At 40.0% G+C, this 22,653-nt stretch overlaps 1 protein-coding gene across 7 annotated transcripts in view; it reads right to left on the bottom strand.

The window, feature by feature from the left end:
• The window catches only part of LOC116329136 (neuroligin-2-like), a 146,307-nt gene that overhangs the window by 19,579 nt on the left and 104,075 nt on the right, over positions 1–22,653 (bottom strand). For 6 of the 7 annotated variants that reach the window (XM_039618583.1, XM_039618582.1, XM_039618584.1 and 3 more), the window contains 3 exons: positions 20,399–21,146; positions 12,853–12,906; positions 6,739–6,888 (listed from right to left, as the gene is read on the bottom strand). In XM_039618583.1, the coding sequence (XP_039474517.1) occupies positions 6,739–6,888; positions 12,853–12,906; positions 20,399–20,915 (721 nt within the window). In that variant the 5' untranslated portion in view covers positions 20,916–21,146. The remainder of the gene's footprint in view (positions 1–6,738; positions 6,889–12,852; positions 12,907–20,398; positions 21,147–22,653) is intronic. The other variant, XM_039618587.1, reaches the window with a different exon arrangement.

Here is a 22,653-nt window from a genome sequence, read left to right as displayed (position 1 = left end):
CAGACCTGTGGTTTTTACAGGACAACATGCCATTGTTTTACAGTGTTGTAGCTCATAGTTAGTCTACTTTGGATGGTTACCACATCATAATCAGTCATAATCGATTGAAATTTTGGTACACTTGAGGCCTGAACAATTTAAGGTCACCTTATGTGTGGCATGTAGGTTGTAGAGCAGGGGTCTCCAACTCCAGGCCTCGAGGGCCGGTGTCCTGCAGGTTTTAGATGTGTCCTTGATCCAACACGGCTCATTCAAATGGCTAAATTACGGCCTCAACATGTCTTGTAGTTCTCCAGAAGCTGGTAATGAACTAATCATTTGATTCAGGTGTGTTGACCCAGGGTGATATCTAAAACCTGCAGGACGCCGGCCCTCGAGGCCTGGAGTTGGAGACCCCTGTTGTAGAGCATCGAGTAAGGGGAGCTGCATAAATGATCCTTCTGTTATTTGACTGGTGCAGCTGTGTATTTGGCTACCAGCCTGCGACACAGATTGGTGTCAGTTTCAGTCAATATGCCTATAAGTCCTTAGGGTTCACTGAAAACTGTCTCTGGCTACTGATCCATGTGTCAAGAGCCTCATGCACGTTATAATACGCATTATAAATGATGTCCACATGGCAAGCAAAGCATTAAACACACTGTTGCAATTTCTGTAAAGGGAACAAAAATAACATGAAATGTGAAATATTTAAAAATATGTAATTTGTGTAGATAGAGGATTTTATAGCGGAATCTACTCACAAACAGATAATGTTAGTTTTTGATTCTGTTATTACAGTGAATGCACCATCAGCAGGGTAAAAAAAAAGAAAAAGAAAGAAAAAAAGAAAATGAGGGTTGTGAGAAGACTTTGTCTAGATGCAAAGAGTGGGAGGTGTGTTTTATTTGTATTTAGAGAGGAGCTGAGTTGTGAGAAGGCAGCAGGCTGAAGTTAATTGACAGCACTGGCTAAAAATACTGTTTATGTCATATTTAAAAGGATGTGTTTGAGAACAACAGGCAACACAATGTAAAGTGATTCCGAAGGCTGACTGAGCTAAGCACTATTTATGGATGCACTGACACTGTTTGACTTGACTTTTACTAAAAATGTTTTCAATGCACAAGATTGTAAAATTAAGCATATTAAATAAAAGATAAAATGATGCTTACAGGAGTGTCACAAACAGAGTATATGAGCACATCATTTTTGGATACATCATTTTTACCTAGCAGTCTCTAATTAATGAATAACCCAACTAAGCATAATACAGTTGAAGACATTATGAAGGCTTTTCTCTGCATTTTGTAATTATAAACACAAAGTAAGGAAATTCTTTTTATTTCTGGGTAAGATTAGTAGAGCATTTTAAAGAGTTAATTATACTGTGATCAATGGTCATGACAATTTGCTTATTAATGATCAAGGAACTGACCTCACAGCCTGTTTTATTCATTCAGTGGGCTAGCTTCAGTCATTGTGCAAATGTACTATTTATAAATTTGGGGAAACCTGGAGTCAGCTGAGACCGAAGAAGTGAGTCGGATAAGTGACGAAGTGTTTCTCCCACTGAAAATGCTACGTCCGGATGAACAGAATCAACCATTTGGGAGTTAATTATAATTTTTTTTTGTATTTAATACACATGCAATTCAAAAATGCAAGAGATAAAAACATTATTAAAGACTGCTAGCTTAAATTGTAAAATGACTGATTTGATGCTGGTACTGTTAGTGGTTTCAGATATCTCTCTTTGAGCATTAGTGTTCAGTTCAGTATCCATTTGTACATGTGTTACCAGTTAAATCTTTAACAAGCAACCTTTTCTGATACAAAACATCAATAAGCTAATGAACTGTAACTTTAAAATAGCAAACATTATACAAGCTAATGTAACTAGCTTGTATAATAAACTAGCGTAGTTTAAGCTAATGTATACCTCGTACTAATGTTAGCAAGCTACTCAGCACCTGTTCTAACATTTCAGTCTGTCTTCTGCCAACAAAATATATTGCTAACATTTAAAAAATGGTCTGACACCACTGTGTCAGGGATTTAAAACAATTTTGTTATAAAGAAGCTTATGTTTAAGTACATAGGATTTTTTTTTTACTGTGGTATCAAAATAGCATATTCAGAATCCGTGTAATTCTACAAGTACTACTAGAGACTCCTACATTTCTGCTACTGTGACAGCCCCAGCAATATGTTAAACTTATCTCAAATTGACACAAGTATATGATATATGATGAGTATATGAAAAACTGGAATGTTTTTTTGTGGCAGCACACATAAAACACAATTTTCAGGGAATTTACATCAAATTTACCATGTTTTCAAGCAACCTTAAATCATACAGCATACAACATTTTTATGCTGTGAACAAGATGATATTAAACATGGTGGCATTTACTCCTAAATAGGTTACTCGCTTACTTGCAAGTAAAGAGCTGAAATTGGGAAGAAAGTGCAGAGAAATGTTTCCAGAAGAAGCGTTTCATCTCTCTTCCTGCGGTGAAAAATGTTCTCACTCTCAGAGCCCACGATGGTGGGCCTTTCCCCAGAGTTCATTAATTAGTTAATTAGTTAATTAGTCTAAACAGATGGCTATGCAACACAAATCAGAAGGCTCTCTGGGCCTGGAGCAGGAGGAAGGTAGGAGAAGGTGAGCTGAGCCGCGATCTCAAATTACAACTGTCACTGAACCTCTGAACCGGGCTGTGCGCTGCAGACATTTTCTTCTGGCTCACCCATTTTATTCCACCACAACGAGGCATATGATAAATTAATATTACAAATCCATAAAGTATATCATTTGCTGGAAATTGACAGATGCACGTGCTGTACTATAATGAAACCATTAAGTCATGTGCAAGGCTGCTGCGGTCACAATGCAGGAGGGTTTGTTCGAATGAATACTTTGCATCACTGCAGATTTAAAAAAGCATTTCTGAAGGTTTATTTTTAGACTGCTCCCATCTCCCCCCTTCTGTTTCCTTTTCCCTCACTGTCTCTCCATGATTCTCCCTCGCTCATCTGTCTCTGTTTCCTGCACTCTCTGCTTCCCCTATTCCTGACTCCCTATCACTCTTTTAAAGGCGCAGACATTGTATGAAATGAGGTTGGCATGTGTAAGCTCCTGTGAGTGTAAGTACGGGATAATACTTAAGATAAGAATGTAAAACTATTAAAATACCAAATGCCTGTGTTTCTCACTGTGACTCAAATGCACCGTGTCAGTGAGGAGTGCTATTAAAATTGCAGATGGATGGTGCATTATTCATATATATATTTTACGCATGGCACGCAACCAATTGCCTACACACACTCTATCACATGCAAAAGAAGGACTTGGTGTGCACACAGACAAAAATGCATACATGCTTGTGCCACACAAAACATGCAAAAAGACACACACACACATACACACAAGGATTATCGCCTTAGTACAGTAACCCATTTAAAGCATATCTGAGAGTCAGAGTGAGAGAGCACACATTCGCCCACATACCAAAATTTTCAACAACGTTAAAGGAATCGAGGACACTGCGTCATAATCACTCAGCAGGATCTATCTCCACCTCTCTCTATGTGCATCTTGCATGTACTTTAATGATTATGTGTGGAGGTTCTGTACAACGCATGAGTGCACTTCACACATCTCTAATGTTGATCACAGCAACAATGTCAATGTAAATCAACTACCTTCACGGTCCGGAGCCAAGGTCGAAGTGAGTGTAAGGAAAGGAAACGAGGATGCCAATGAAGAGCATTTGGAATAGCTTGTAATTTTATGCAACAATATCAGTTCCAAATTGTGAACTCAGTCTTTTGGCTCGGCTTTTTAATGATCGTGATTTGTCGGGCAGCTGCGAGGAAGAACACGCGGAAAGGTGAAACTGAGCCGGATAAAGCAGCAGGTCCGGGCCCTCATTTCGCTAACTCTCAGTTTGTCCTTGTCCCTCTGCCTCTCCGCTGGCATTGTCAATAACAGTGTGGCTCACGTTACCCTCTGCTAATACTTGCAGAAACTCTTGGACTCCATCCTAAACTACTCCCATTTCTCTGTTTATCATTATCCTGATATGTTGAAACAGGCGTGATGCAATAAACAAGATCTGATTACCCAACCTGGCAGCCGCAATGAATGACACAGGGAGCCTGTGTGCAAACACCTCCAAAAGATGACGCCAAATGTAAATACTTGACTCCGCTGATATCCAGCAGCAAAAAGGGCTAGGCGTACACATGCACACAGCTCAGCCCACACTCACTGGCTCATGAGCTCTATAAAAATGAACAAACAGAATACCCCTTGATACAAAAATACAATGACAGCAACAGACGCAGTTCTGTTTTCTGTTGCTGAATGTTACACCAAAGGCGCTAAGTTGTTGTTTGTGTCTTTTGAAGTACAGAGAGTGTGATCCTGGCTGTCGTCTTTACAGAAAGGCATGTTAATATAAAAATTAATGAATTACTCTAAAAAGGAAAAGCCAGGATGTGAGAAAATACACCTGTTTGTGTTTTAATACAAAGTGCCTGCTGCAGGAAGACATAGAGTCGCTGGTGAAACGTGAGCAACAGTAGCCAAAATGATAACAAGATTAGCCAGAACGTTTCAAGACTTGTGGAAACACAATACGACCGTTTAGGGATGAAAGATCAGTGATACACTTTGCTTAGGATAGTCTATAAGATTAGATTAGATATCTTATTGTTCTGCTACATGAGCTGATACTTCATCAGAAACTGTGGATATGTTTGCATGCAGTTCTTTTAAGCTGTAATCTGTCGAAAAATATCTCCGACATTTTTTCAGACACAGTTTCCATAGTGTAGGCACTGCATTGCTAATTCCATCATCCACAATAGATGAAATTAGGCTTTAAAGCTTGAGTTGGTTAAAGTTCCTAGATTTAGCAGTACCAGTGAGGCACAAGAGGGAGGACACACAAAAATACTGCTGCTCATGTACCTGTCAGGATGATCCAGGTTAAACCTTAAAGACACTGGCATTTGAAGTAGTAACGCAGAACACTTAAGTCACGTCTCTGAGTTAGGACATGCTATTAAACTTTATTAGATTGTTTCCTGAGCCTGGTTCCTTCTGGATAAAAAACCCTCCAGAATCCCCTTTCCTCTACAACCCCAAACATGGGAAAGCCCTCTACACCACACTACACCACAACTCAATTCAACTAATAAATGTATTAATTTGTAAACTGCAGTTTTATGAATTAGTTCCGTGGTCTAAAATTTGAATACACGTTTCAATTTGTGGTGAGGGCATAGTCGCGCATAAACAGAGCATTAAGTTGCTATTCAAGTCAAAACATCACTTTAATCTTATGAACCTTCCTAATCTTAAGAGGTGCTCTTAAAAATGGCCGTAGATTAATGAGTACCTCCTACACAAGAGCAGATGGCTCAGAGAATCTTAAAAGCTGCAGAACTTACTCAAACATGACTTGTATGACTGAAGTTTTTTGCCCTGTGTACTTATTTGCCTGCACTTTTTTAATAAGGTAAGGCTAATGGTTTCTATTAAGCGGGAAAAAAAGTTAAAGGGACAATAACAGCTTTGTTTTTGTTTTTTAATTTGTGCTCAAAATAGGTTTTCTTCATCAGTTAATTAAGAATAAAACATACTTACACTTTTAATTATACTTTTTGTAATTATGTGTTCTCGTGTTTGGATTTTAGCCACATGTCTGTTTTTTCTCTTTTTATGTTTTTCATATTTTTTATATTTGTGTGTCTTTAGAAGAAAATATGGAAAAAAACAGAATAAATTATAAAGACAGAGGAAGAAGTGTGCTATTTTACTTTTTATGGGACACTGTAGCTCCTTTGAGATAGTATTTATATTTATACCTCCCTCTTTTTCACACATGCTGCCATCATTTTCCCTGACATGTCTTTTCTACTGTGGCATGTCAACACTGCTAAAAGAAAGAAAACTCAAATGGCATCTTTACAGCGTATGACATTACTGGCATTAATAGAAATTCACACACCTTGTGATATTAACTCAGACCATGTGAGGACTTCTTTAGAGCACACAGGAGTACAGTAACAGGAGTTCTGATTTTTTTTTTGTATTTTCCTACTCAGTTGTATATAGTATTTATATTTCTATTTTATTCTATTGTATATAGTATTTTATTTTATTGTATTGTATTTTATTGCATTCCAGTGTTTTCTAATTTCTGCTACATAACTTTGCACTTTTGCCTGTGGGACTAATAAAGGTCATCTTATCTTATCTTAAAAAAATGGAAACTAAGTGTCTGCAGGTAAAGGAGACAATGAAATAACTTCTTTAGCACACACAAGGCTACAATAGAAAGAGTTCTGATTTTCATTCATAGGTCAGTGTTGAGTTGCTTAACAAAGAAAACCCCTCTGAAAATGGTCAAATACAATAGCTGAACTAAAAATGAGTGAAAAAGTAAAGAAAAGACTGTCAGAAAGCCTGGAGAACTACTTGTTATGACTACTTTCACAGATTACAGTAAATTTTGGCTCATAGGAAGCAAAATATTTAAAAAAAAATGGGGTGTAACTCAAGACATTTACACAGTAAAGTATGAAGAATTTCAGAATGTTATCTTTCATGCATGTGAATGCTGCCATTTTTAAATACAGTTTAACATGGCACACAAGGCCTGGTCTAGCTGAAATGAGGCAGATCAAAACAAAGGTTGTAAATGTATAAAGGGTTACATCAAATATCTGATGCATCAAACTTACCGAGCACGCCAAGCCGATAGTTCATAGTGACCACGATGACATTTCCATAGGCAGCAAGGACACTACCATCAAACATGTTCCCTGAGCCCTCCATGTAGGAGCCTCCATGGATGAAGAGCATCACAGGCTTCTTACGGCGATCCCGAATATCTGCATAGCACAGATCAATGCAGGTGTTTGTTAGTTTAGAGTTGATCCACTAACAAATGTTAAAGACTTGAAATTAAGCTCCATTAATCCCTGGCTATGGTTTGAAAATTTCTCCTGAAATAGCATCTCCAAAATCAGTCACTAAACGGAAGAATCAAATTGTCTGTACATAAGAAACAAATCTAACCTAAAAACAAGTAACAAGGATAATTAAGTTCAATTAAATTTTATTTATCGATGACTATTTAATTTAGTCACCTCAAGGCTCTTTATATTGTAAAGTAAAGATCTTACAATAATGGAGCGTAAACCGCAGCAATCATAAAACCACTTATTAACAAGCAGTTGGTGACAGTGGGAAGGAAAAACTCCCTTTTAACAGGAAGAGACCTTCAGCAGAACCAAGCTGAGGGAGGGGCAGCCATCTGCCATGACTGGTTGGGGGTAAGGGGAGGAAGAGGTGTCCTTGTCCTTGTTATTAGTTCAGAGTGAACAAAGAACACTTCTTTTACCTCTGCCTTGTAAAAGTAAAGTACAAATCCACTGATAACAAAGGATTTATCTGTTGTGGTTGTTGTAGTACTAGGTATTTAAGTAAAAACAAACAAACATCCACATGCAAACTGTTTTAACCTCAGGCATCCTGTGATTGATGAAAAAAGAAGGTGAAAATACAAAGCACAAAACACTTGTGTCTGGGTTCATCTTCTATGTTTTATTCTGTGATGTTTGTTTCCCCTGTCCTGAGCCCTGATGGTACTTTCCCAAACTGTTATTCCCCTCCATGTTTGGAGCAAATGGTGCAGGCAGTTCTGATGCCCTCACTGTTATTGGTGTCTTTGTGTCCATCAGTGTGTTGCTATGGTTCACTCTGTCAGCCTCTGTGCCTCGCCACCACCCCCTTCCTCGTCTGTGGTACGGCCTGAGTGTCTGAGTGTGGATGAGGCTGAGGGAGCTGCCAGCGCAGCCCAGTTAGGCTGAGCGTCTGCACTGTGCAGGGCCTGTAGATAATTTGTATGAAAGCCAGACCAAGTGGAAACATAAATAACAGCCACAGCATCTGTTTACCCTGATGAGCTTCAGCACTCAGAGATGGAGGAGACGGGGAGATAAGAGGAGAGAAAGAGAGATAAAGGAGGGAGGGGGGGGGGGCAGGAAAGAGACAGAGGAAGGAGATGAAAATAGGGCAGCATGAGAGAACTGACGGGGGTAGAGAAATGCATGAGAGCTTCACACCAAGAAGAATAAATAAATAAATAAGATATGATAGCATAGATGGAAAAAAATATGAAACGTTACAAAGCAAGTCATACACAGTGAGGTGCGTTAATGAACATTCACACAGGATTCACACCGTATTCATACAGACACACACAAGCACACATACACACACAAACTCTTGCATAGGCAGCTGCGATGTTGAGTCGCTATGGAAACTGCTTCTCGCTAATAGAACTGCACCAGCCATTCCATCGCACCGACTCACTGAATGCCTGTTGCCGTGGTAACAAATTCCACTCACGTATTTGCACACCCGCCTGCATCACCACCTGAATCTCAGGTTACACATGCACTTGGGTGCGTCACTCACAGTCGTGCATGCACACACACATACATACATGCAGACATGTGGATGTGGTAAAGCGGCACGTATGGCTTCAAACATGCAGGCATGTTTTACAGATAGCACGTACGACACAGGCAGGCTGGTTTAAAATTTAAAAAAAAACTTTGAGTCGCACACTCTGATGTGCTGCTCCTTTTCCCCTCTCTTCTCCGGTGTATTCAGAACCTTGGCTGATTTCCCAGAAGATACGTAAACAAGTTCAATTATCTTGGCATCACCAGGACAGTAGAAAGGAGTGACGTTTCAGCCGGCGTCATGAGCAGCGCTCACAGCCACACTCCGTATCTCAAGCAGAGAATACATGCAATGGGATTTATCTACATTTTTAAAGTCCCATTTAGCAGTGTTAAGTTTTTACAGCTCTCATATATGACTTTCAGACCCACAGTGGGATCAACCACCTGGGTTCTGAAAAATTAAACCAACCCAGAAATGCCAAAAACTGCAGTTTTTCACATGGCCACTTGAGGCAAGCTCCAAAAGTGATTTAGTCCCCTTAGACTGTCACAGTAAAATGAACAGCACAAAGAATTAGATTTATAGCCTTGTAGGAAAAATATATTTTGCCTGAATGGAGGTGAATTCATAGCTCTAAGGTGAGTGTACATTTTCATAACTCACTCTAGTTTCACTAGTAAGGCTTTAGGTTAGAGTCCATGGATTGACAGGTGTGCTAACATAGGGACCTGTAGTTGACTGTTGTGTGTCTTAAGCCTCACCTCTGTCAATAAGTCACTAAACTGTATCTTTTGTTGATATATTTTGATATTGGTGCCTTTTTTTGTAATTTTTATGGCAAATATGCAACGGGATACAACCCATCTAAGAAATCTGTGCTTTAGTTTTGACGATTGAAATTCTACTATTTTAGTTGTCTCTTACATTATCGCTGATTCTGATTAGCAGACATGTGCCTGTGCATCTTGTGCACACACGGTAACTTCTGTCAGTGGTGTCAGCCAATGTAATCGTGGCACCAGCTAATGTAGCCTAATGTAGCCTCGAGCAGAGGTGAAAATTGCTGAGGTCCAGTAAGCTCAGCTCTTTTTTTACTACACACAATGCAGTTTTTAGCCTCAACAGACACTAAATTGTGTCTCTGTGTTAAACTGCTATTCAACATCTATCATTAACCCCTATTAAAGTTTTACTTTTCTCCCTGTACATAAAGCATGTTGACATATCTCTTTAGATATAGCAACTAAGATAAGATAAGATAACATCAAATTACATTTTTGGGGTTGTGTAAGGACAGATTCTTTTCTTTCTACTTGTGTCACAGATTACATCTTTAATATTACATCTTTTTTTAATAGAAAAAAGGCTTAGGGATAGTTATGGGGCTTGGTAACTCAAAATACTGCAGCGGTATTTAAACCACAAAATAGATATATGTGGGCAGGTTGCAATATTAAACCATAATAAATGAATATTGCTAGCATGATAACTGGAGCTACAAAATTCATAACAATACACACTAATGCGCAAGTATGTACCCTTACTGCTTTCATAGGAATTAAAAGGCAAAGTACTATAGCTGGTACTGCTAATCAAATGCACTTGATTAATTGAGTGAGCACAGTGTGAGGACTAAAACAGCAACAACAACAACAAAAAAAACCAAAAAAAAACAAGAGCTACATCTCAGACTCTATAGGCCTCAGTTAACATGTTAAATGTTAACGTTTATGAGAGTATAATTAGAAATAGACTCAAATATATCTTGTTGGGTTGCCAGGAGAAAACCTCCACTCTAAAAGGAACTGTAAAAAGAAGATGACAGCGTGGCTTAGGTTTGTGAAGTTGCATCTAAACAAACTACAAGACTTCTGGAACAACTTTCCTTTAGATAGATGAGACCAAAGTAGCGAGTGACCATAATGCACCACATAACAGCTCATACCAACTGTCAAGCATGGTGGGGGAGGGATAATGATTTGGGCTTGTTCTGCAGCCTCAGGACCTGGGCACCTTGCAGACATTGTGTTAAACAATGAACTCCTCTGCATGCTAGTATTGCAGAATAGTATTCTAGTCAAATTTGAGGCCACCTGTTTGAGAGCTAAAGCTTGAACACAATTGTGTCAAGCAACAGGACAATGATTCCAAGCACAGCAGCAAATCTACAACAGAAGGGCTGAAAAAAGAAAAGAATCAATGGCTAAGACCTCAACCCAGCTGAAATGCTGTGACAACCTTAAGGTCTCAATAAAGTGAAGCAACTATGTATAGAAGAAGGGCCCAAAATTCCTCCACAATGATGTCACAAACTGATAAAGTCATACAGAAAATGATTAGGTCAAGTTGTTGCTGCCAAAGGTGGAAGTCCTGTGAAAATCTTATTTTTCACATGACTGTATAACCATTTTTGCCGATCTTATCTTGTTTTTCTAATAACAACAAAGGCGAGAAAATATTCACTATCCTAATAAAGCTAATATTTAAAAAATAAAAATAAAAATGAAAAAAAAATCATTAATTTTGAATAAATGATCATACGTGCATGCATAGTCACAATTAAAAGTGTGCATTTGCATAAGCTATGCATTCTCTAGTTATTTTGTCACATAATATTTCAGTTTTAAAAAGCTGGAATATTTGAATGTGTTTAAGAGAAGGACATGTCGGAACAATTGAAAGGAGCTCAACACAAATGCAAAAATGATGAGATGATGGAGGGTGATCCACTCAGTCCAAATTTGAGCCTATAAGGCCAATAAGGAGCTGGCTGTCTTCCCTTCATCCCCCCATAACACTGGCACATTATTCGCTCCTCTTATTTCCACCTAACCCGATACTGTCCTACTCAATATCCACCTTTGTCCTGCACAGCTATTCTCACATTAATGTCTTACTGTTTCCAACAGATACTGCCCACTTTCCACTTTTCCATTCCTCCGGTCTGCTCTCATTCATTCCCTTATGGAAATCTTCATTGATTTGGGTGTAAAAGTTTTCAGCCTGCCTCAGCACTTGGACAATTTTCGCACCCGGACCCACAGCCAGGACTCTACACTTTCACAGAAAAAACTTTCCAGCAACAAAACGCTAATACTACTGTTTTACAACAATGTTTAAGAAACTGTGTCCAATCCATACCTAAACAATTAAGCGAGGAATTCAGCCGTGCCCTAGAACTCCTGATCCTGTCAGGATCCATCAGGTGTCGGCATAAATGTCAAGCTCTACCAGTCTCCTACTCATCCACCCTCTCACTCTCTCCTTCTCCACATCTCTCTCACTTTCAAAGCTCTATAAATGTCATTTCATAATGCACTTGTCTTCATTATGACTGTTTTTTCCCCCTCCTCTCCCCCACCGTTGCCCTCGCCAGTGCTCTCGCGGTGTTCAGCTTTTTTCTTTTCTTTCATCTCTATTCAATCATTCTGCTCCTCTCCTTTACAATCCTGCATGGATCCTTCCTTCTGTTTTCACCGTTAAGAAACCACACAATTGGATTAGCTACATCTGTCTCTTTTTAAACCACAGCAATTAGAAATGCAAGGAAGGGAGAATTCAATACCGAAATAGCACAGAGCCTGAAATACAAAACAAACACACACTGAGGCGCAAACTGGAGCACATGCGCTCGTGTGTTGAGTTGCACATGCGCTGTGCTCAAGTAGACACGCACGCACACACACATGCACAAATGGAAATGTGGAGCACTGTATGTGTGCATAATACTATGCAATATACAGTAAGCCTGGGCACGTGTACAGAAACACACGCGCTAATTGTCTGCACAGATTTTGGTGCACCAGTAAAGTGTAGTGCGAGCATCTCCCCTTGTCTGCAGTGATCTTGAAAATATACTACAGTGGCAGAAATATGCAGAAGTCCTTCACTTTTTCCCATTTTAAAAATGAAGGATTGGGTAGAGCCCAATAACATTATGAAGGACGATAATTTAGCCGAGCAATTCACGAGAACTTTAGTCCAAGAATAAAAGCGCAGGTGAAGAAGGACTGAATATCGATTTTCAGTGATGCGTCACGCTGGATAGCCAGAACATCAGAGTGTGGTTAATCAACCACACAGCAACCAAGCAAGGAAAGTTAATTAGCTCCCCGTGCAAGCACGCAAAACGCAGCATTTGTGACAAGGGCGGAATAAAAAACAACTACTTTGTATGTGGCTTTTATACGACCAAAATGCGTGCCTGTGAGAAGGAGTGACAGATTTGTGTGCTAATAAAAGCAGTTAACACAGGACAATGTAATGTGCACATAGGGTGATGACGCTCAGATGGTTATTAACACAGATGAAAACACCACAACCCCCCATGGAGTTTGAAAAATAGAGCATGAGGGGAAAAAAACATGCAATTAAAATACCTTCATCCCTGGGTCTGTTCATTGAAGACTCATCGTGTTTTTTTGTGAGCGGACCTGAGGTTTCAGAAAAAAGACAAAAGACAAAATTCAAAAAGGTTGCACTGCCACAAAAAAACAAAACAGAAAAAAAACCAAGAAAAGGATTAAAAGAGAGGAAAAAAAATATGCTGTTTCTCGGTTTCATTTCAGTGGCTGCGTACAAGGATTACACACTGTTTCCTTTAAAAAGATAACCCCCAAACTCATCTGTTTCATCTGCTTAGGATCTAGTCACGGACTGCCTCGTAAATGACCCCAGAGGCCACTTCTCCTCAACCCTTCTCCCAATCAGTCTTGACACACTGCTGCTTTGTAAAGAAAAATCAATAAACAGAATCAAGCCATCACTCTTTTGGGTCAGAAAAAGCAAAGGAATGCCAAGATACTGCGTGTCCTGCTCCAGCTCAGGACTCGAAACATAAGGTGCACACCTTCACTCCTGTATAAATGTGACTGAATATATATTAGAAACACCAGCCTAAACCTAAAACATGACTTCAAAGTCTTGCCTACCTAATTTGCCAAGAGGAAGTTGGGGTTTTTTTGACGGTTATGCCACCTGCATGGGTTTGTGACAGGATTGGCCTCATCAAGGTCAAAGAGGAGCTCTGCATTAAGCTTTAATGGTGACACCGGTTAAATGCACTATAGGGGAGAGCCAATAACGAGCATTTATCACCGTGACCAGCCAACGCCCTGGCGTGTCAACCTCTGTAAGTCTTAACTGATAAGGATCCCATTAATTTGTTTTTTTTTTTCTTGGCTTCTGTCAGTGGAGCTTTTTCATCAGCAAACACTTAATGCTGCATTTTGTGTCGTCTACAGCTGCCGCCTGCCCGTTTGCAAGAAAGTCACAAAATACACTAAAACACCTGCAGTCCCACACACATTTAAATCACACGGCACGCAAGGAATGTTAACAGTTTCCTTATCAACTCGTGCTGTCGTCCTTGTACACACCCAGCAGCAAATTTCCCTCTTTCCAATGAAATATTGTTGCAGTCTTTAAAATTTGCTCTATACTGGATTGCCAAGAGGGTTATCACTCTGCTTCTGTGCTGCTGACATGCCTGTTTCTACCCTTTTGCTGAAAACCTTCTTGTAAAGTTATGGCATATATACCTTTCACAGTACTTCTCGTCTATTGACAAAGGAAACACCCAGCACTCCACCATTATAATGCAGCATTTTCACATCTCTATCTGTATGAATATGGTTTCCTGGTATAAAATGTTTATCTTCCATTTAAATGGGACAGGATCAATGCTGAATGGATTTGCTGCATCCTGTGAACACCATCATCAGGCGTCTGATCCAGAGAGCACTTAGTGCCATAGCGGGAGATGGTATAGTCATAGGTCCTGGACTACAGAGCAGGCAGGTAAGCAGACCAGTAATGGATAGAAGGGCACATTACTACCCTGTCTTGTCGGTACTTCCTCACTACTTATCACCACTCTAAAACCACACCTTGCCGCTTAATGGATGGACTACTCGGATTTCAGTTCAAAGTCCTCATGCCTAATAAGACTTAAACTTTATGTGAAGATGAGCAGCACAGCCACACTTTGCCATGAAGCAGATATTGTCCAAAGATATCCACAGTAAGTTTGTTAAAAAACAAAAAAACACTGAAGAATCTTTTCTTCTTTAGTATTATTTTCACTATCAAATAATCTGTTTAAAATCCTAGCACAGCTAGCCAAAGCTCAGTGTGAAGGCTACAGCCATGCTAGCAGTTCTGTAACGGCCCCCAAAGACTGACATTTCAGACATCCCGAGATGTCTGAAATGTCAGTGAGAGTTCATTGAGAGCCACACTCTGATGGTTCTGTGTAAGATATCAAGTTTGATGCCAGGAGACTGTATGACTGATAATAACTCCTGAATCCCGGGGTATGATGTGCATCTATAAATCCTTTGCTACTTGCAAAGGACAGCTGGATAACAGCTGGATGATGGACTACTGTTGTGGAGCCAAAACGGAAAATCATCCAGAGATCTTTCATCTGCACCAGCCCAAAATCATCCTAGTTGGATAAATTGGTTTAAGCTACATGTCAACATGCTAGCACTGACAAGCCTAACCACAAAGCACAGTGCAGATGAGGTTGATGGGAATGCCACTGGTTTTGCAGGTGTTTATTCATAAACCAAATTACTTGAATAAAAAAACGAGTCACCAAAATGACTCAAGTCTGAACCTAACTTCACAACAATCCATCAAAGAGATGTCGAGACATTTGTTATACACTACAAATCTAACAGTGGCTCTATGAGAAACATCAATGAACTATCTAAGTCACTGGATAAATCAATTTAGTATTGGTAGTGGTTTTTTTTATGGCTATTTTCCATCACCGCTAAATGCTACAGTGGCTGCGCTTGTGTGTTTAATATACTGAATTTGCATTAAAATAAATGCTCATGGCAGTATCTAGGTCTTGCCCGACTTGACTAGGGTTTGAAGAAATACTACAATGGATTACACAAGACAAAAAGTAGGACCTAGCCAAAGGGAAAAACATACGCTTTTTGGGTCAAAAACATCCATCCCATCTGCTTCCCATCAGTAGAGAAGCCTGCCGGTAGGCTGAGTGCCACATGATGTAATGGGCCACTGGTCAGTGAAATGCTACGGCCTATGCAGGAACATTTAGCTTGGGTTGTCCCAGTACTGTTTGACCTAATGCAGCTCCATCTCTCAGTCGACAGCGTTTCTGTTCGGTTCAGTGAGCTAGTGGCCAGTACGCAAGCTGTCTCCCGTCCCTCTCCATTTCCTCAGTGCAGTAATCGGGATGAAGCTGCAGTATGTCATGTCTGTGGTGGCCTGTCTGCTTGACAAGGTGTCAGACACAGCTTCAGCTCAACACCCCCACTTCCTGCAGCTTCTAGCACATGCAGTCCTATCCTTTTGCGCTCTATCTCTTCTACTGTGGCCCCAGCCTCCAGCTCCATTCTTGCCTCCACTGTCCTGCCTCCTGAAATATGGTTTTTAATAAAGAGCACGGTAAATGCCTGCTCTAGCGGTAATAAAAATGAAGAATCTCAGGCTTTTGGCTGGGGAGTGTCTTGGGGAAATAGGAAATGCGATGAGACAGTGCTCTTGCCTGACAGCCTGACCAAATGCTAAGAGTTAGGGTGGAACACTAGAGAAGGTGGTAGAGAGCAAAAGAGAGATAAAGTGAGAGTACAAATCTCACTGTTCAATCGGGGAAAACATTTGTGCTATTTACATGGTACTACAAAGTTGAAGAAGTAGCAGGCTACATAGTGGCCTGTTGGGGAAGGGCACTGAGCTCATTTGCATTCAGAACAGTGACCCCTTCTACCGCCATCTGCATAAAGATGGAGGAGTGAGGAGAGCAGAGAGGAGAAGGGGTAGGGGATGGTTTTAGGGAGGAGAGAGAGCAGGACGGGTGAACGGATGCAGAGAGAAAAGAAAGCTTCTTCGTGTCCAACCAATCACATGAAGAACATGGTCAGAAAGAGTATTTCTGGGTATGAAATAAAAATCCCAGTCAGAAGGTGCATGACTAGAGGATACTACATAACATTGAACTCTAAAAGCTCTTTATGAATTTGTGCTGCCAATTCATTTTGGCCCACCTACATCCGCTGTGCGTGGGAATGCAACTCCTCGTTGCCAAACACAGCACAATACAGCCCCAGCAGCCAACCTTTATACATGCTTGACCATCACTTTAGAAAACAAACCTACTCCTGTAGATAAAAAGCTCAGTCTGGCTGGAAACATCACTAAGAGTCTACAGGCACAGATGATCAGTGAGGCCAATGTGCTTCCACCAGTAAATCTTAAAACTTAGCAGCCACTTTAAAACACCTCTGGGCTCTTATTTGGGCAGTTATTTAGGGAAAAAACACAATCAAATTTAACTTTAATTTCTGTGGTTACCAGGATATAATATTGCATGTATATAATCACTAGTCACATCTGATAATTCTGACATTTCTTTGCTAATTTTGACCACAAATAACCTTTTGTTAGGCTTTTTTTAAACAATGGAATGGAATTATTTTAGTCTTTTGTGAAAAGACTTTCAGTTCTTTGAGCGCGATGTCCCTCTGTTGTATTTACAAGTAGTATAAAAATGACAGCTGATGGTGTTAATGTCTATAATTTTATCACGGGAACCAAAAAACGGGGCCAAATAATAGCAAAAAAATCAAAAGTGCAATTCATCTTCATCCAAATCTAATGGCAATGAATCCTATTGTTCCAGAAATCCTATTCTAAACTATAAATGTAAATCCAGTGGAGGCCCCATGGGATCACTAATGAAATGGACATGCACTGTCTTGGAAACATGACAACAATTAATTTTACCGAGGTTGACCAATTTTAAATGTCTAAAGGAAAACGTTTCTGTGTTTGATCTTTTTGTTTTAAAGTTTTTGATTGAGTGATCCCAAAAATTTGATCTCAGATTATAATAAAACTTTAAATGTCATAGTGAAGCACTTAAAAACTCTGCTCCATCTGATAAAAACACCAGTTTAACATCATGTAAGCAATTTGAGAGATTGTGACAGCGGTAATATGTGAAAAATGTATCTGATTCCTGGGGCATATCACTCTCCTCCCGTCTCTATTTCTCTCTCTCACACACACAAGGCAAAACATATCCTTGGGGAAGGCATTGGCCTTGTGTAAGTGGTGACCCGTGACAATAAGTGACAGATTCTGACAAGCAGACAGGGCTACATGTAAAATCTGTCTCACTCATTTGCACACCTTTCCCCATGGGAATAACACCGAAAAGTCTAAATCATTTCTGTAAATACATGTATATAGCTCACATATTCCACAGCTATGAGCACTAATTCTGTCCTGATATGCACACTTTCCGTCGTGTTAAGAGGAATTTAAATCACTTGACAATCTCTGTCATCGCTTTCTACTACGCTAATGCTCATGTTTTCCACTTGAAATTAACATTACCATCTTTTCTGGGGGGGCATGGAGCACTCATCAATAATATATAAGTTTTAATTCCAGCTTCATTGTTGAAACAGAAGAATGTTTTACATCACTCTAGACTAATCCTAGGGCTAGACTTCATATATTTGCAGCAGCTGTAATGCATAAACATGTGTTTTGCTTGAATACTCTCAGGTAACTCTCAGGTGAACCCATTAATCATAGGCTTTTTAACATTTTATCATTAGCCTTGCTCACTATCATCAGCAGCATATGCTTTGCCTCCGAAGTCAGACTTTGATCCTGTGTTCTCTTACCTGCCCATCTGCTTTCACAAACGCTCTACGCTGGATCATTAACGCAAGAACTACACCCAGGTAGCCCATGAGGAGTAAACAAGGTTATGCTTGGCAATGTATTGCATTTGTTATATATTTTAATAACCTAATAAAAAAATCACCATATTGGCAGCGCAACTTTGAGGAGAGAGTTCCTATTACTGCATGAGACAGTGTGAATGTCAGTCTCAGAGCTCAGTACTATACAGGCATATTTTTGACAATTATAAGTCAATCATATTGTCTTTATATGTAAACTCTTAACTGGAGCAACCTATAAAGTGATAGACAGCAAATGGGAGATGAGCTAAAAGCTCAGTCATGCTAGAGTAAAAATATGGAACTAGCAAAAATCAATGATTGTGTTAAATTTTTTCGCATTCGGCAATAAGATCCAAACAGTCACAGTGACTCAAATGTTGAGTATGCAAAACCCTCAACCTCTGGGTGACCACTTTCGATATTTGTGGTTAGACTGAGACTGTCTGCAGTCGCTCTCAGGCATGTTGTTAAAGGTTTGCAAATAACTGCCATCTAATATATAAACGCAGACAGGTTGAGAACACGTTGCAGTCATTCTGAGATACTCTGCGCCGATGAGCGCAACTCATTCGTGACGTGTCTCTTTGCAACAGCGCACGCGGCTCGATCTGTGTTGTGTAAATCTATAAAATGCAAGGTCATTTTGCCGTTAAATCGCTATCCTGCAGCAATTATGTCACTATTCGTGTATTTCTGAAGTTTTGATTCAAATTCATTAAGTTCTGGCATGCTAACTGACTGATTCGCAAAGTAAGAGCAGACTGACTCTGTCTTACTGATGTTTTATCACCATCTTAACACAGGTTGAGATGTGGTGGACCTGGTCCTTGTCTTTGAAATAACCATTTGAAAGCTAACAAGACTGCAAGTTCACTCCACACGGTATCAACCACTGTGGAAATGGTTGCAACAGTGTCATTTGATGTGATGTCACGTTATGTTATGTTGCAACCACACTGGGTGTGACTTTGATAGTGTCGATGTTTTTTTTTAAGACATTAAGTAGGAATTCATTATTGAAAAAGCAGTGCTAACAGTATTGACAGTACTGTCCTAGTCATAATTGCTGGTGAAGAGTTGGTGGGGGAGAGAGTTACCTTCCTCTGAAAACACCTGAATGGTATAAAGTCATAGTGTGAAGGACAGTTCTGTGGCTACAGGGGTTTCTTTGGTTTAATTCTCTTAGCAACATTGCTTTACACTTACAAATTTGTTCAAAACTAAATGGAGGTGAAAGAACAAGGAAGGCCAAATACAAACCGGAAGGAGGGCAACTAAGAAAATCTGTCTGGTTGTTCTCCTTACTTATTGACCAACTCGATCAATATATTTACTGACCATGAAATAGTCAACTAAAGCGGTGTGATTATGTTACTTCTTTTCTTTCTTACCTTTAAGTGATTTGGCCTTTGAGACGACAGTAATTTCAGTTTTAAAAATAGCGTGATTACACGTCAACAAAAACTCAGGAAAAAAAAACCAAACATGAAGTTTTCATAAAAGTTTTTAGACTGCAGAGTCTGTGTGGTCTCCCTGTGCATAATGGGTTTCCTCCCACACTCCAAACACATGCATTTAGTTTAAGTGGTGAAGATATGAATCTGTCTCCCTGCGTTAGCCATGTGATGGACTGGCGAACACTCCAGGGTGATACCCTCCTCTCACCCCATGACAGCTGTGACCCTATGTTAAGAAAATGGCTGGAAACAAATGAGCATCAGTCAAGCTAAAGGATATCATAACACAGTGCTGCTAAAAATAGTATAATAAGCAGCTAAAATGTTTTCGCTGTCATTTTTAAAAATCTGATGACATCCATCCATGGTGCATATGAGCAATAAAAGTAAAACATATAACTTTGTTGCAGCATTAACATTTCTAAACAATTAGGCCCAATCAATAGTAATTTAAACAGACCTTCTTTGGAAATCTCCTGATGTCTTTTGGCTTATCTTCCTCTGAATACGATCCAGATAAATTTATCAAACTGACACTATTCCATGGAGTACTTACACTGAGTATAAAATGTGAAAATGACAAGAAAAGTACAATCTGTTCTTTCTCTGCGATACAGTTGTGACACAAACTGGTGCAAATTATCAACGAGAATTCGCCGACAGAGACAGTCAATGCAAGAATTTCCAGTTGCATGTAATACAAGCTATGCCTCACATTACGGACTCACCATCTTCAGTGGGGACATAAATGTTGAGGTAAAGGCAGTCCTCACTCTGGTTCTGAACATAGGTGGCTGCAGCATCCAGGTTGTCTGTGAACCATACTGGTAACATGATCTCAGGAAGCACCCCGTGCACATTCTGGGGACACACAGGCGCAAAATGAGTGGCATTGCGAATCTCTTGCCAGGAACCTGGGGCTTCAGGAGGCTGGAAGCGCCTCTCGCCAATAGGTGCGGTGGCATATGGCACACCTAAATACTGTTCCACTGGGCCCAAGATTTCATTGTTGAGCTCTTTCCTGATACCACGGACCTTTCCGTAACTCGTGGATACTATGGGGTGTTTCAGGTCAACTCGTTGACACGAGGAAAGCGTCAGGTGCAGCACTAGTCCCAAGAGCCACACCAGACAGTGATTGGCGACCTGCTGAGTAGAATAGTGACGCTTCCCGCCATAGCCCTGGTGGCTGGCAGCGCTGAATGGAAAAAACAACATGTCCAAAATAAAAGCTCTTGTACTCATATCAAAGGGACTTCAGCTGGGAGCAGAGAGGGATCACAAACTCAGTGGGATATGGGGGATGACAAAGGCAAAAAGAGGATTGGTGGAAGGGGGCAAGTTAACGGTGTTCCTAGAGCGCCATGGTGAGGTTGAGGGCCAGACAGCATTCTCCAGTAGACTCTGTGGTCTCATCTGTCTTCCTCTTTGGAGCTCCTGAAGGGTCCAGAGCTGCAGCTGGGATACCAATTAAACCTGGAAGACACAGACAGGTTGCAGGTTTGAGTAAAGGCATGTGAATAAAAGCTCTGTCAGGTCAGGCTGTTTTATAAAGCCACAAGAGACACAGCAGAACAGAAGGATGCACTCTTGTGCTAACTATCTCACAGAACTTAAACCAGATATTATACAGTGTGTCATCTGTATTTAAGTCACAGTTATTTAGCCAGTTTATACCATCACAGTAATCATATTTGGATGTATTTTCCACACATTAGCATAACTTAGCTCAACACACTGCTAGCAGCTAGCATGGCTATACACTTCATGTTCTCTTTCAGAATAAGTGTTTAAATAACATGTTGTCATGCTAGCTCAACATTTAATAGTTCTAGTCAGGGTGAAAATCATTAAGCACTGAACAAAACTGTCATGTTAGTCACCTATTTAAATGTAATAAACATTTGGCTAACATCTATTTAAACCATTTCCTTATATTTTAAGGCTGCATTTTCATCGCTCTGCTAATAAGATGGAAGAATACTGTGTGTAGACTGCACCTCATGAGTGTCATCTGAATAGACACTGAATAGTCTCAAAATTATCTTGGCAGTTGCTACATGTTGTGCGATGGCTCCCTAATGGATTTAGGCTGTATTTAGAATTCTCTCAGGGTTTTCATCATGTTAAAAGGAAGTTTTCTCCTCACTTTTTCCAAGTGCTTGCTCATTGGGAACTGCTAGGTTTTTGTCTGTCATATTCTAAAGTCTTTTGATAACAGTACAAAGTGCAATGACATTCACCATTGTGAATTTGTGTTACATAAATTAGCGTTGCCTTTTCAGATTCTTCATTCTGTATTTGGTGGTGACTCGTTGACTCGTTTGGTAAACGTTAAGCTACGAGACCGTTAGACAGAATCAAACGCAAAGGGAGAAAGTAACATCATTTTTAGGATTTTTGCACAAGAGTTACAGCCCTTTGCTGCCCTCACATGCTTTCAGAAATACTTGAGATATTTTAAACTTGAACTCTAACAAGCTATGAAAGTCCAAACCTTGGGTTTTTGAAAACAGAAGTTTATAATGAGCATGTGAAGCCAGGGTTTTATCTGAGAATATTCAACGTGGCTTCAAAAACATTTAAATTTCATACCAAAGGGAACGTTTTCAATGACTAATGTGTATTGCTGCTGCACTTTATGTTTTCATCTTCCCAGTAATCACAGGACTTTGAAACCTATATGAAACAAATAATTGTATGATAAGCTAATAAATAGTAAAAAAGTAAGCACAGGCTCATGCATGATTTTAAAGCATGAACAAACCCCACCGGCCCTCCACCCTTTTCAGCCATGTGTCAGAGTTAGCCTTTTTCTCACAAGTTCAGTTCCTTCGTGCTTCCAGATCATTACAGATGAATGGGCAGCGCTTATCTCACTGTGGCTTTGGGAGACGGAGCCGTTTAGGTGTGATAAAGGCTTTATGTGGTGCTAACTGTTGGTTGAACGCCACCTCATCCCTCCGCCCACAACCCGACAGTA

The sequence above is a fragment of the Oreochromis aureus genome, linkage group 10, assembly GCF_013358895.1.
Source record: "Oreochromis aureus strain Israel breed Guangdong linkage group 10, ZZ_aureus, whole genome shotgun sequence".
NCBI classification, from domain to species: Eukaryota; Metazoa; Chordata; class Actinopteri; order Cichliformes; family Cichlidae; genus Oreochromis; species Oreochromis aureus.
This window is presented reverse-complemented; position numbering and strand designations above follow the sequence as displayed.